This window comes from Narcine bancroftii, chromosome 10 (genome assembly GCF_036971445.1).
Source record: "Narcine bancroftii isolate sNarBan1 chromosome 10, sNarBan1.hap1, whole genome shotgun sequence".
In the NCBI taxonomy this organism is placed as follows: domain Eukaryota; kingdom Metazoa; phylum Chordata; class Chondrichthyes; order Torpediniformes; family Narcinidae; genus Narcine; species Narcine bancroftii.
The window spans coordinates 53,480,520-53,495,812 of NC_091478.1; the positions used below are offsets into that span (position 1 = coordinate 53,480,520).

Here is a 15,293-nt window from a genome sequence, read left to right on the forward strand (position 1 = left end):
GTCAGTTTGTTTACAATTCTTTATTTCTTTGAATCCAGTTCACCATGACTAGCAATTAGAAATTCTGCCTGGCCCACAAAAAAAAGAATCTCAAGATTGTATGTGCCATCATGTAGGCACTGTGATCATACATTTGAACTTTGAACTTGGTTGACATAATTGCTGCATGTCCAGTTCCCTCTGAATATAACCAAAACAGGTGCAACAGCTGATTAAGAAGGCAAATGGGACATGGCCTTCATTGCTGGAGAGATTGAATTTAAGAACAACTGGTGCTGTACAGGGTACTGGTGAGGCCACACCTGGAGTACTGTGGGCAGTTCTGGTTTACTTCCTTGAGAAAGGAAAGTAGTATTGGAGGTGGTACAGAGGAGGTTCACCAGGTTGATTCCAGAGAAGAGAGGGTAAGCATTTGAGGAAAGATTGTGTCACCTGGGATTAAACTGGCAAGAATTCAGAAAAATGAGAGGGGATCTTATTTCACATTTTGAAAGGATAAATAAGATAAAGGCAGGAAGGATGTTTCCACTGGGAGGTGAGACAGAAGACAGAGCCTCAAAATTCAGGGGAATAGATTTAGGTCAGGGATGAGGAGCAATGAATCTGTGGAATTCTCACAGGACACAGTAGAGGCTGCTTCATTAAACGTATTCAAGATACAGGTAGATTTTTGAATAATAGGAGAATTAAGAGTGACGGTGAGCAGATGGGTGTTGAGTCCATGCCCAGACCAGCCACGGTCTTATTGAATGGCAGAGCAGGCTGACTCTTATTCTCATGTATTCACAACTTAACTCACTGTTAAGATCCACATGAAGTGTTGTGTATGTTTCATATTTGTTTTCCTGCATCTAAATCTTACATAGCACAATAATGTAATGTTTCCAAACCTAGGTTATTGTTATGTTTATCCTAATCCATTCACAATTCCTGAAATAGGTTTGCTTATGACTGGATGAATACCTGAGCGAGGAGTTCCATGTACAATGAAGGCAATGCCTTTACGGTTCCGGGCAGCACATGCCTCTGGAGACAAGTCAAGTCCTAGGTATCTGCCAATAGCCATGGACACAGGGGTCATTTCCAGTTCTCCAACACCGACATTGATGGCGGATCCTGTTTTTTCCCCTGTAGTAGACATGTAAATGATACAAATTAACCATTGCACAAATTCATTTCCCTGCTTTTATTCCTTACTCAGACCCATGTGAAACTCTTTCGCAAGGCACACACTCTTGCCCCCTGACCTTGGCACAATAATATTCCTTCTCTGAACACTTCCACAGAACAGAACAGAAGCTACATTCAACAATGAAGCTTCCTCCCCACTCCAACCCATTCCCAACAAACTGGTTTTCCCAATGTTGAACTGGGCACCTTGTGGGTAAAGGAAAGACATGTTCCATGTCCATGATCCAGGTGGATCTTCTAACTCTCTCAAAATGAAATGGGACCCGATTGATGATGAGGCCAGTCTGGTTTTGGCAGTGTTCCAACAAGTTCAAAATCTTCTTGTGCAATCAGAGTCAATGACAAACATCCCAACACCTCCCCACGGAGAACCTTTCAACTCATCACATCAATAACCTGCCAACAAGCAAGGCTTCCAATCAACATCCATTGTTTCAACACTCAGCATTGGTGAAAATATCACATCCACATTTTGCAATTTGCATACATTGCCAGCAATAACATTGTTTTCACAGTGTTTTTGTTCACTGGCTATTGGGATTGTTAGCAAGAGCTATGATTGTGCAGAATAAAGCTTGTTTTTTTAATTATTCTCTTTTGATGATCTGGCCATTATGGAGAAAGTTGATGTTTATTGCACATGCCCAAAGACCCTTGAGAAAGTGGGAGTAATTACCCTCTTGAAGTGAAGGTATTCCCACAGTGCTGTTGGGGAGGGAGTTCCAGCATTTAGGTTATCTATTTCCAAATGAGGTAATGAGTTTACTGTCATATATGACACCAAAATGATTACTTGCTGCAGCCACACAGGTACTTAAGCTACACCAACTATAATGGTATACATTAACTTACCCTGGTATGAAAAGGGAATACTAAAGAGATAAATAAATATTCACAGTTAAAGTCAGTGAAAGAAACAAGAGGTGTTTCAATCATGCAGACAGGTCTTTGGAGAAACTTTGAAGTGATGGTGCCCCCATACACTTGTTGTCTTGTCCATTTTAATGGCAATCATTACAGGCTTCAGAGATGCTGTTGGAGAAAACTGGGCAAGTAACTGCTCTGAATTTTGTCAACAATATACCCTGCAGCTACCATAAATCATATCTAGGGAGCATGATGAGGTGACAGTCAAGCCAGTTGCTTTGTCCTGGATGGTGTTGAAATGTATGATTCAATTTTTGATTTTTATTGTAGTCGATTTAACCCAAAACATGGTAATCAATCTAGTACACTTCTGCTTTGCGTTCTGAGCTACCACAAGGTGTGATATTTGCTGGAGAATCTGCAATTGTAGCTGGAGTATTTAGGTGGCCAGCCCACTTGAGATTTTGGTCAATGGTGACCACCAGGATGTTCATGATGTGGGGTCTCGACAATGACAATAGTACATAAAATTAAATTGGGTGCTTAGACTCTCCCTTGGAGAAGGCCATTGCCTGATACATTGATGTATCTCAGGATTAAATTTACATTTAAATGTATACTTTTAAAATTAATATCCCATCATAGCCTGATTGAACATTTTTGTGATTACTTCAGCTTTGATTTTACCACTGGTATGTTGGGTGGACCATTGTTCATGAGGTGGGAGTGCTTACCCTCATACGAACCCTAATGTTCCTATTAGAAGTCTCAAAGGTCTTATTTGGAAACACTATTACAGCACCAGTCACCTTGGTTTGAATCTGGCACAGATTGTATGTTCGCCCCATCACCTTTGTGGATTTTCTCTGGGTACTCTGGTTTTCTTCCAACCGCCAAACATATATGGGGCTGGTTGGTTAATTAGGTGCAATTTGGCAGTATGGGTTTCATGGGCTGGAAGGGCATTCTACTGTGATGTATTATTAAAGTTAAAAAAAGAGAAACTAGAAAGAGTGAAAGAAAGGAAAGGAATAACCTGTTGGACCAAGTATATGAAGAGCACAAAATTTAGAAGATGGTAGGTAATCGTCATGTGTTTATTGCCATACACATTGTACAATGTACATATGCATTGAAACTCTACTTGCTGCGGCCCCACAGGTACTTCATGAAAACAAAAGCACAATTAAAAATAGATAAGAAATACAAGAGATAGGTAGTTAATAGATATTCCGAGTTAACAAAATGCAAGAAATAACATTTGGCATTACAATTGTGCAGACAGTCCTTTTGTGATGTTGGAGCTGTCCTGAATTAGTGTAACAAGGGGAGGTTCAAGAGTCTGATAGCTGTTGAATAAAAACTGTCCTTGAACCGTGTTGGTCTTCAAGGTAGCTGTGGGAAGACATTGTGACCAGGTGATGGGGTCAATATAATTTTCACAGTTTACCTGAATATCCCACGACATTCAAATCTCCTCTGACTCCTTGAAGATTTCAAGATTTCAACATTCTTTTATTGTCAAGTAATAAAACACTTCTCCTGAGTAGATGTGTTGGCTTGGTTTCTTCACTATTGCCTCAATGTTCTGGCTCCAGAAGAAGTCTTCTGAAATGTGGACTTCCATGTACATGAAGGAACTGAAAACAGGTGTGTGGTCCCTCAGTCTCCCCTTCCTGAAGTCCGCAATAAGCTCCTTGGTCTTGGTGACATAAAGAGCAAGATTGATGTTCTCCAACCAACCAGATTTCTGATCTCCATCCTGTATTCTAACTCATGGTCTCCAGTTATTTGGCCAGCAATTGTGGTGTTGCCAGAACATTTGTGGATTGTGTTGGAGGTACCATTTCCTTTCCAAAATTTTGCCCAGTGTATGAGTGCACACTGAGGGGTGGTTGATATCAGGTATCTTCCTGGTAAAGGGGTTTACAACTGGTGACCATGAAGAGTATGTAGAGGAGTCAGGCAATGATTTTAAAACATTCGATCTTGATTTTGCACCAACACTACTGTTCTGATTCAGAATCTTTCAGCAGATTTCTTACTTAATTACTTATACATGGATGAACACAAGTTCATTAGAAGGAAGGAGTCCATGCCCATGGCATTTGAAGCTACCATCAAGTTTTTTGGCAATTACAGTTTAATTTCCAATGAATTTCTTCAAATGTTTGTTGCTTCTAGTGTCCTTTAGCAGGGAGCACTTTTTTCTCTGTCTGTATTAAAGGTGCTGAAGTGACGATTATGGAGAGGTTTGAGTGTTTATGAATAAATATCACCAACAACCTGTTCTGATCTGGGCACATTGATCCTAGAGCAGGAACATTCACCAAATCCTCTAATTCCCCAGATGCCTGAGGAAACGCAGCATTTCCAAGGGTCCCTGACCATATTTTTTATGGATGTACCTAGATCAGCTCCAACCAAAACTGCAATAAATGACAAAGAGTTGTGAATGCAGCTCAGGCCACCACATAAACCAATCTCCCTCTGTCAACTCCATCTAGACCTTCCACTAACTCAGGAAAGCAACCAACCTATTAAAGGACACATCCCACCCCACTCACACTTTATTCTCCCTCCTCCCTCTGGGGAATAGAAGCCAAATAGCCTGAATACGCCTGAGATTGTTTGATCTCAGAAGCTAAGCAGGCTCAGGCATGGTCAGTACTTGGAGGGGAGATGGCCTAGGAACACCAGTTGCTGTAGGTTTCTGTGAGGGGTCTGGACAAACAGGCGACTCTCTGTCTGCCTAACGCAAGACAAAAGTTAAAGAATTTCATGTATGTTACATTCTGAATACATGCAACATATATTCAAGGACAGTTTTTTATCTGCTCCTTTAAGACTCTGGAATTGTTGTCTAGATTGTGGATCTAGATGACAAGCTATGCTGGTCCCAGCACCGATCCCTGTAGCACACCACTAGTCACAGGCCTCCAGTCTGAGAAGCTACTGTCCACGGCCACTCACTGGCTTCTCCCACAGAGGCAATGCTTTTGAATATTTTAATGAGATTTCACATCCAAAGTACAGAGTACCTATGGATAGATGTTAAAATTCTCAAAAATACACTACACTTAAAATCACCAATGCCTGAAGAGGGTACACAAAATCAGTGAACCAGTGCGGACTTGAAAGGCCAACATGGCCTGTTTCTGCTCCGTAAATGGTTATATGGAATGGACCACCCATTATTATGATAATGCCTTGTGCCGTTAAACAGTACTTTTTCTCTTAACACTATACATATCCTGCATTTCTGTTTTACAAAACTTGATACACTGCACTGATTATTTTACTGTAATACCATGCTTTTACTTTGGCATTAATTGCTACACTATGTAGAAGCTGATTTGCCTGGAAAGCATGTAAAATAAAATCATTCACTATACCTCAGTACAGATTTCCTCATGGCTTCTAAGGTTCTGTGTAAACCAGTTGCTCAGAGACTTTGCCCTGCTGAGCAATTGCTTTGGTAAAGGTCTAATAGGGAAATTAGAAGGCAGATAATGGCGAGCTGCTTGAACAAAATGAATAAAGGTGAGGAAAAATCAGAAAGCCTAATCTGCCCAGGGTTCAAACTACAAATTTCCTGTCTTAAACTATGGAAGTAAAAGTATATCAATATGCTTCAGAAAGGATGTCCTTGCATAATCTGCCATCCGTTACAACCACAAATGAAAATTAATGGCGGTGAAACCTTGTGCTGTGCATTGCCTGTGAAGGCAACGTGCCTGTGACTGCAAACCTTTTATGTGTCTAGGGCGAAAGATGTTTACCCCATGTCACAGTTGCTATCCATTGTTACTCCATGACATCTCTGAGAGGAGTGCATTTTATTCTGCCTTGCAAGAGGGCAGCAGACAGATTGAACACATGCAGGTTGGACTTGGAGCCGTGCATTATTGATCATATCATCAGCTCTGCATACTAGCTTTCTAATGTACTGCAATCAAAAGCTGCTGGTGTAGCCAGAGGCAAATCTTCAAGCTGGTGGCAGTCATCATGCATTCATTCTGTCATAGCCATTGTGTTGTCTCAACTGGTAACAAATGCTCTCTTAGTTTAAGACATAACTGTGCACCCATGATCACTTCTGTATCACACATAAAATAAAAGCCATGTTCCCATACAAAATGCAATTAATTAGTCAGAGTGTCAGAGGTTACAGAGAGAAGGCAGGAGAATGGGTTGTGGAAAAAATACATCACCCAGGGTTTGAAAAGAAGAGCAGACTTGATGTGTCATTTGGCCTATTTCTGTTCCTACATCTTATCGTAATTCAGAGCAGCCCAGCATTCAATGTTTCTGGTCTCAAGCTGCCCAGCAAACAGCTAAAGAGAACAGGGAGGAGAAAGAGACGGTGGAGAAACTCAGCAAGCTCCTCTTGGCTGTGCTCTCAATGAACAGTTCATCTGTCAATGATACCAGTGCTGAAGTACTACACTTCCGTTCCAATGATGTTGACCAAAGAAATCAGTCAAGATCACAATGGGTGGCTTCATACCACAAGTATGTTAGTTATTAATTAGTTAATATATTGTTCGTCAGATGCTGAAGCATTTCCACAAGGCTTCGAGGTTCAATGCAAACCAGTTGCTCCCAGACGTTGCTACCCTGATAAGCAATTCCAGACAGTCTGACAGTGAGGACAAACAGACAGCACAAGGACGATGGCAAGCTGCTTGCCCAAGATAAACAGGTGGAGGGTGAATTGAGACCAATTGTTGGGTGTGGAGAGGGGGTGGGAATGGTTCAGATAAGGACACGTAACACATTAGAGCTGGGCTGCTCAGAAATTACAGAAACAGCACTTCCTCACACAGACAGTGTTGGATCTGCAACTTTCTTGCCTCAAGAAAAATTGGATGGGAGGAACATATATATTGATGGGCCTTCACTCCTACCCTGCCCCTTCCTCCCCCTCCCCCCACTTTTTATTCAGGTACCAACCTATGCTGGCTTATACTTGACAAACGGCCCAGTGCCAAATGTTAACTGGCTGAGTTGCTGAGTTTCTCCAGTAGGCTTGTACATTGCACTCAACCCCAGCATCAGCATCTAGTTCAACAGCATGAAGGGATTTGGAATTATAGTGACAGCGTTAAGAGGCAGTGCAACCCACAGTTTAAGTGGGTGAAGATTTATCTGTACCTTTGGCCTGGTTTGCTTTCTCAGCTGCTTTCACCAGCAGATTTCTTTCGTTGGTGGGTGAGGTAACTGTTGGTCTTGAAGATGAGTCGCTTTCGCTCAACTGTCTGATTCTTTCTGATGCCAAGTGCCATTCTGGTTTATCAGCCTGTTCTGAGGGTTTCTCTTCAAATTCACTTTCTTTTATTACATCTACTGGGGAAATCAAACAACCAGGTTTTGCATCAGAATTGATGAACCTTGAAGAAGAGCTCAGGCCTAAAACGTCAGTTATGTACGTTGAACCAGGTGAAGTCTGCTGAATATCTTCAGCATTTCTGTGCTTTTAACAGGTTATACATTCTTTGATTATTAACTCAATTGACATGTCAAATAATACAGGGCACAGGTTTATGGTGAGAGGGGGAAAGTCAAAAGCAGATATACAAGAGTGGTGGGTGCCTGGAACACATAACCAGGACAGGTGGTGGAAGCAGATATGTTAATAATGTGCAAGAGACATTCAGACAACCACATGAACAGGCAGGGGATAGTCAGGCTATCTGGTACAGACAGATATGATTGACATCATGTAGGGTGCAGGCTTGATAGCCAAAATGCCTGGTTGTATACAGCTCTGTTTTCTTTGTTATTGTTTCATTATGAGCATTTATCAAAATGTTTTGCCACAATAAGCCTTTTTTTTTTAAATAATCAGACATGGCAGCAGACCAGAATAATAGTAGAAAATTGGAAAGAGAAATCTGGGGAGCACCTGGAGAGAAAATAAAAGTTAAAATTTCAAGCCAATAACTTATTGTTGGAAATGGAAAATGTAAAGAGATCATTAAAAATAAACAACTGTAGATGGAAATCTGACGCAGAAGCTGAAAATGCTGTAAATAATAGGAAAGAAAATTAGCTAATATATCGGTGTTGGGGCTGTGCAATTGCGCAGCAAAAGGTGTTCCTTCCGTCCAGTAGCCTACAGGTATTTTTTTATTTCTTTTAAAAATATTTTTATTGAGTTCAATACAATAATCTCATATACAAATTACATTAAAATAACAGAAGAAAATATCAAAATGTATACATTGAAGCAAGGTCGCTACGACTACAGCTAGGTTATAGCTCTTGGTTCTAGCCCTAAGGCTGTAGCTCGAATCTGCATAAGAAAGACACACCCACCAGTAGAATGGATTTGACACTGAGTTTATTCAATGGCAGCTCTGCCTTTTATCGTCAGCTCAGCCGCATCACCACCTGGGCGGGCTGGCGGGCTTAGTTACCTCGGATGCCTGAGCCCCGATTGGGCTCCCTGCCATACATCAGTGGTGAATGGCTAGTTTCACCATTCTGCCGGTGGCCCATGGAAACGGGCGTTTCATCCCGCACGATGTTTTGCCAGTCACCACATTCGATGGCCATCTCCTTTGTCGGCTCAAGGTGCGGGCCGCTACATGAGCTCCCCCTCCCCCAGAACCAGCAATCAGGGCACTGATTTTAGGAGGATGATTCCTGTGCCGTAGTGTCGGGTGAGTGATGGGCTGGTCAAAGTCCAAGAAGGTCGAGTGTGAAAGTCTCTTTCCTGCCACCAATGTCCAAAGCGCAGGTGGAGCCATTGTGTCTAATGACACGGTATGGCCCCTCGTAAGGACACTGTAGAGGTGGCCTGTGAGCCCCATACCTAACAAACATATATTTGCAGTCAATGAAGTTCTTTGGGATGTAAGTGTAGGGTTGGCCATAGAGTCTAAGTTTACTGGGGGCCAGGGTGCCTAGACAATCACGTAGTTGAGACAATGTAGTCATTGGAGATTCCCCCTAAGTCCTCAGGCCATATCGAATTTGCCCAGTATAACTAGGGGTGCGCCATAGACTTACTCTTTGGGGGTGGTGCAGATGCCTAACAGGACCCAAGGGAGTTTGTCAGCCCAGTTAGGTCTGGTAAGCTGCGCCATTAAGGCTGCCTTAAGGTATCTGTGGAACCTCTCCATCAACCCATTGGCCTATGGGTGTAACGCCATGGTGTGGTGGAATTGGGTCCCCAGGTCATGGGCTAAGGCAGTCCACAGACTAGAAGTGAATTGGGCACCCCCCTGTCTGATGTATGGTGTTCAGTGACCCCTAAACGCACTACCCAAGTGTTGAGTATGCATGCTTCTGTGGAAGCCTCTGATAGTGGCACCACCTCTGGCCATCTGTTGATCCAGTCAACCATTTTGAGAAGATAACATGTGCCTCTGGAGATGACTAGGGGCCCCACAATGTCAATGTGCACGTGGCTGAAGCGGCGACTTGCTGGTTCAAATGTCTGTGGTGGATTTTGGATGACTGGCACTGAATACAACTCCTGGCCCACAGGGGAACCTCTTTGTGGAGGCCATGTCAGACATACCTGTTCACCACCATTCTGATGGTGGGGTTGGCCAAGTTGTGGACCGAGTCAAAAACCCGTCTCTTCCATGCAGCCAGAATGTCAGGGAGAGGTTTACCTATCAAGGTGTCGCAGAGCAGCATGCGATTGCCGGGGGCGATCTGGATGTCCTCAAGTGAGCGCTGTCTGGTATGCTGGAATGTCAGGGTCTACTTGCTGTGCATCAGACAGGGCCACGTTGTCATGCCAGGGGTAGGGTCGTACACTGCCAAGATAGCCAGACAGGATAGGGTGTCGGCCACCATGTTGGATTTGTTGGCTATGTGTTCAATGTCTATTGTAAATTCAGAAATGTAAGACAGGTACCACTGTTGCCTGGCTGACCACGGATCTGACACTTTACTGAAAGCAAAGGTAAGGGGTTGTGGTCCGTGTAAATCTTGAACTTCCTGCCCGAATTGTGCCGAATTGCCAGGTATAAAGCTAACAGTTCTCTATCACGTGCACATTGACATTGTGGGGCCCCTAGTCATCTCCAGAGGCACATGTTATGAAGTGTTTACTGAAAAAGGCCAGTGATTGCCATTGTCCATTCACCAGTACACCCCCAGGTACACCCCCAACCACTGTGCTAGGGGCATCTGTCATGAGGGCAGTCGGGGCTTCTGTCCGCAGGTGCACGAGGAGGGTGGCATTGGCTAGGGTGTTTTTGGTGGCCTCCATTGTATGTTTTTACTGTGCCCTGCCATGAGGGAAAAGAGTGGGCTAATGATGCAGGCCGCTGCAGGAAGGAAACGATGATAAAAATTGACCAGACCTGCATACTCTTGTAGTCCCTTCACCGTCGATGGCCTGGGGAAAGAGCGAATAGCATCTACCTTAGTGGGTAATGGTCTGGCTCCATGTTGGTCAATATGATGGCCCAGGAAGCCAATAGCCTCTCAGCCAAACTGGCTGGGTTGATGGTTAGGCCGAAATTGCTCAGCCTGGAGAATAATTGTTTTAAGTGGATGGCGTGCTCGATGCGGATGTGACTGGTGATTAAAATGTCATTGAGGTAGATGAAGGCAAAATGCAGATCCCAGCTGTGATAGTATGGGATCCTATATCACCACTGTATATATTTGTATATACAGGTTCAGGATCCTTTATCTGGACATCTAAAATCTGGAAAGCTCCAAAATCTGGCAAGTGGGGAGAGAGGCGGCAGCGCGAATCGGGTGGGTGAGAGATGGGCAGCACATCAGGCGGGCAAGAGACGGGCAGCACGAGGCGGGCGGGCGAGAGATGGGCAGCGTGAGTTGGGCAGGTGAGGGGGGGAGACTGGCAGCGCGTGTTGGGTGAGCGAGGGACCGGCAACGCAAGTTGGGCGGGTGAGGGGTTAGATCAGCAGCGTGAGTCAGGCGGATGAGAGACCAGCAGCACGTTGGGCGGATGAGACACCAGCAGCATGAGTCGGGTGGGTGAGTGGGGGAGACCGACAGCACGAGTTGGGTGGGCTTAAATCTGCCTTTCCGAAATCCAAAAAAATCCAAAATTCAGAACACACTGTTCCCCAAGAGTTCTGGATAAAGGATTGTGTACCTGTATTTGCATATAATGATAATGATTGGTTGAGAGCCCTAGCTACACCTACTGGCCAGATCATAAAGGGCTGCACCTAATCAGATCCATGTCAACCTGGACTGGTCGACCTCGATGTACTACGCTCCAGTCTTTTGGTAATAAAAGCCTTGGTTTGAGTCAAAAAGTCTTTGAGTCATTCAATGACCTAAATCGGCTCACTGCATCCATCAGCCTCTGGAAAATCTGAGCCACGTTTTTTAACCGAGGGTATGCGGAGAAATTCAAACAATCCAAAGGGGGTTATTTTGGCAGTTTTTGGGTCATCTTCGGGATGTACCAGGATCAGGTGATAGCCCCTGATGAGGTCCACTTTTGAGAATATCCATGTCCCTTGCAGGTTAGCGGTGAAGTCTTCGATATGGGGCATGGGATATCTGTCCGGTATCTGTCCGATGGGCCTCGGAATTCCACCATCAGTGATAGAAACAGTACTGCTCACTGGTGGGGCAAGGCGTTCGGGTGGTCGGTTGGTTGGATGGTCAGTCGGTGGTCTTCCTGGCCAGGCACCGATGACGTGGTGCTGTCATCTGCTTGAGCAAAGTGCAGGCATCCCTCTTCACCACCCATAGCAGGTCTGCTCGGGCAGCCAACTTCCTGGGGTCATTGAAGTCTTCCTCTGTGATGAGCAGCTGGATGTCCTCAGGCAAGCTCTCCAGGAAGATCTGCTGGAACAGCAGAAAGGAGGTGTAGCCATCATTGAGAGCGAGCATGAGGGGAAAGGGTCCTGTCCCCCAAACTTGTAACAGATGGGCAGCACATTCGCGCTTTGAGAGTCCGGAAGAGCAAGTTAACAGCTCTTCGATGGCCACATACCTTCCTTGTTCTGGGAGCTGCTGGAGAAAGTCGATGATGTGGGCTGCGGTGTCCTGATCGAGGGCGTTGACCATGTGGTAGTAGCACGTGTCATTGGCGGAGATATGCAAATGGCGAACTGTGCCTCGGTCTGGTAGAACCACACCTGTGGTTGTGACGTCCAGAAGCCAGGTAGCTTCAATGCTACAGCATTGATCGCAGGTTGCTCTTACATCTTAGGATCCAAAGTGTCATTTGGACCAGTCGGGGTCACCACTGCAGTGAGGTTGCTATGGCTACATCTAGGTTATAGCTCTCGGTTTTCACCCTAAGGCTGTAGCTCGAATCCGCAGAAGACACAAATACCAGTAGAGTGGATTTGACACTGAGTTTATTCTATGGCAGCTCTGCCTTTTATAGTCAGCTCGGCCATGTCACCACCAGGGTGTGGCTTGAGCAGGCCGCCTGCTGATTGGTTACCTCAGATGCACAGGCCCTGATTGAGTCCCCTGCAATCCACCGGCAGTGATATGGCCAGTTCACCTCTCTGCTAGCAGCCTATGGAAACGGGTGTTTCAGCCCACACGATGTTTTGCCAGTTGCCGCGTTCAACAACCATTTCCTGTGTCTGGCCAGGGCGTGGGCCGCTACAACATAACATATATAACTGGTAAAAATGCTCAAATTAACAGTTTCCCATTTTCATTATGAATATTAAGATTAAAAATGAAAATCACATGAATTTCTTTCCTCCAATACTCCTTGCATTGAAATAGATGCACCTGAGAACATTTCCACCACATACAACTCATTGACTTCTAACAGTGCATGTGATTTTCACATCCTCTTTGCCCTCCTGCACTCCTCTATCTGCTCTGGCACTCTGGTTCCCATCCCCTTGCAAATCTAGTTTAAATCACCTGGAGCAGCACCAGTAAACCTTCCTGCAAATATATTAGTCCCCCTCCAGAACAAATGTAAACTATCCCATTGGAACAAGTCCTACCTTCCCTTGGAGAGCCCAATGATCCAGTAACCTGAAGTTCTCCCTCCTGCACCATTACTTTAGCCACATGTTAAGCTGCATTATCCTCCTATTTCTAATTTTACTAGGATCCAGCATAGATAGCAACCCTAAGATCACTACCCTGGGGGTCTTGTCCAATTTAGTGCCTAACTCCCTGAACTCTCCTTGCAGGACCTCATCACCTTCTTACCCATGTCATTGGCCCCTACATGGACAACGACATCTAGCTGCTCACCCTGCCTACTGAGAATGCCATGAACACAATCAGCAATATCTTGAACCCTAGCACCAAGGAGGCAACAAACCATCCAGGATTCTAGCTATCTTCCACAGAACCTCTTATCTGTCCCCCTAACTTTGGAATCCCCTATCACTACAGCCTACCTCTTCTCCTCCCTTCCCTTCTTAGCCACAGGACCAGACTCTATGCCAGAGATCTGACTGCATCGTTTTACTTTGGGGATGTGAGTGTAGTCAAAGGGAAATTATTCAAATTGATAACGTCAAGCCAAATGAAGTTTGTTGTTCTGGACTGAGATTGGTCTGTCATTCATCCAGTGAGAAACCAGAGAGTCCTCTGGTAGATGGTGAAGGAGAGGAATGGAAAAAACACACCAAAACTCTGGAGGAACTCAGTCAGTCTTTTCAGCATCTACAGAGAAATGGGGCAGTGGAAGTGAGAGAGGCTGGATGTTAGCAGCTGAAAATGGAAAGAGAATTGATAAGTGTCAGAGGTCTTGTGGATGTAGATGAGAAGGAACAAGAAATGGAAACTAAAGGTAGAATAAGAAGAAACAAATGATGGGTAGATGAAGGAATTGATCTGCCTTCTCACACAACAACGAGAACAGACTCCTGTGCTTCTACAATGCCTTTTGGCTAGTAAAGCATCCATTGGCATTTCACAAGGGTATGATTAGCAAAAAATTCACCACACACTAGTAAGGATAAGTTAAATGACTGAAAACTTGATCAGGAGGTAGTTTTCAAAAAGCAACCCTACAAAGAGGTTGTGCACTTTAAATCAGAAATTCTGGAGCTTAACTTGCTAAAGGCTGCATGATGCATTAACATAGAGAATAAAGTCACACCATATGATAAATCAGCTTTGCTCAAGTCATTAAGGTGCAGTGATGGGAGCTTGTTTGAACTTGTGTGCTTTTTTTCTGAGCACCTACCATTTTCATCTTCAGTGGGCTCCAGGACTTTTCTTCTCACTTGCTCCTGTTCTTGGATGAGAACCTGTTCTTTATAGTAATCTAGTAACTCCACCGGAAGCCTCTCGCCTGGTTGTCTTGGTGGAAGCAACAGTGTATTGAGTGAACTATAGCCTTTCATCGTCCTCAGCACCTTTCAGTGGAAAAGATGGATCAGAGAGTTCAATTATAAAGGGTGTTTCAAGCAATACATTTTTAAAAATATAACATTCTGGAAACACCCAGAGCCCTGACAGCATCCACAGAAAGAGTTAACCTTTCAGATTTTATTTGACTGCAGTTTTCCAACATTTATGCTTTGCTGATTTACATTTACAGCTCTGCATTTTTTTAATACAAGGGAGTGCAGAATTCAGTTAGTTTAACCTGCAAGTTCACTAGAAACTAGTTTTTATTGATGACATCTCCATTCTCCCTGTCATCAATTACCTTGTGCCAATTCAACACCATTCTTTTTGTTCAAGAAAACCCTCTTTCAATTATTTTTCTCATTTGATTCATAACAGCACATACCTTGCAAACAGTCTCATGGAGATTCAGATAAACCTGGTCCAAAGCAATGATGCTCTAAGCTGCTGACTCAGAAATGAACAGATTCTCTCCACTACAGATCTTTTGTTTCATCTGCATGTGTGAAACTGGGCGGACCCGGGCTTGAATCCAGTGTTGTCTGTAAGGAGTTTATATGTTTTCTCTGTGATGGCGTGGGTTTCCTCCAGGGTCTCTACTTTCCTCCCACCCTTCAAAACATACAGGGATTGGAGGCCAATTGGATGGCAAAGGCTTGTGAGTCAGAAGGGCCTGTTACCATGTTGGATGATTTTTTTAAATTTAGATATACAGCACGGTACCAGGTCATTTCAGCTCACGAGTCTGTGCCACCCAATTAACCTACACCCCATTAACCTATACTCCCAGTACATTTTTGAACAGTGGGAGGAAACCGGAGCCCCTGGAGAAAACTCATGTAGACATGGGAAGAATGTACAAACGCCTTACAGACAGCGTAGGACTCAAACTCTGTTCGGTCCCGATCGCTGGCGCAGTAAAGACGTTGCGCTAA

At 44.3% G+C, this 15,293-nt stretch overlaps 1 protein-coding gene across 1 annotated transcript in view; it reads right to left on the reverse strand.

The window, feature by feature from the left end:
* Positions 1-15,293, reverse strand: part of hydin (HYDIN axonemal central pair apparatus protein) — a 1,560,590-nt gene that overhangs the window by 487,616 nt on the left and 1,057,681 nt on the right. Inside the window, exons 37-39 of the mRNA XM_069900939.1 lie at positions 14,192-14,363; positions 7,216-7,404; positions 964-1,128 (exon numbers count right to left, since the gene is read on the reverse strand). Coding sequence (XP_069757040.1) covers positions 964-1,128; positions 7,216-7,404; positions 14,192-14,363 — 526 coding nt within the window. The remainder of the gene's footprint in view (positions 1-963; positions 1,129-7,215; positions 7,405-14,191; positions 14,364-15,293) is intronic.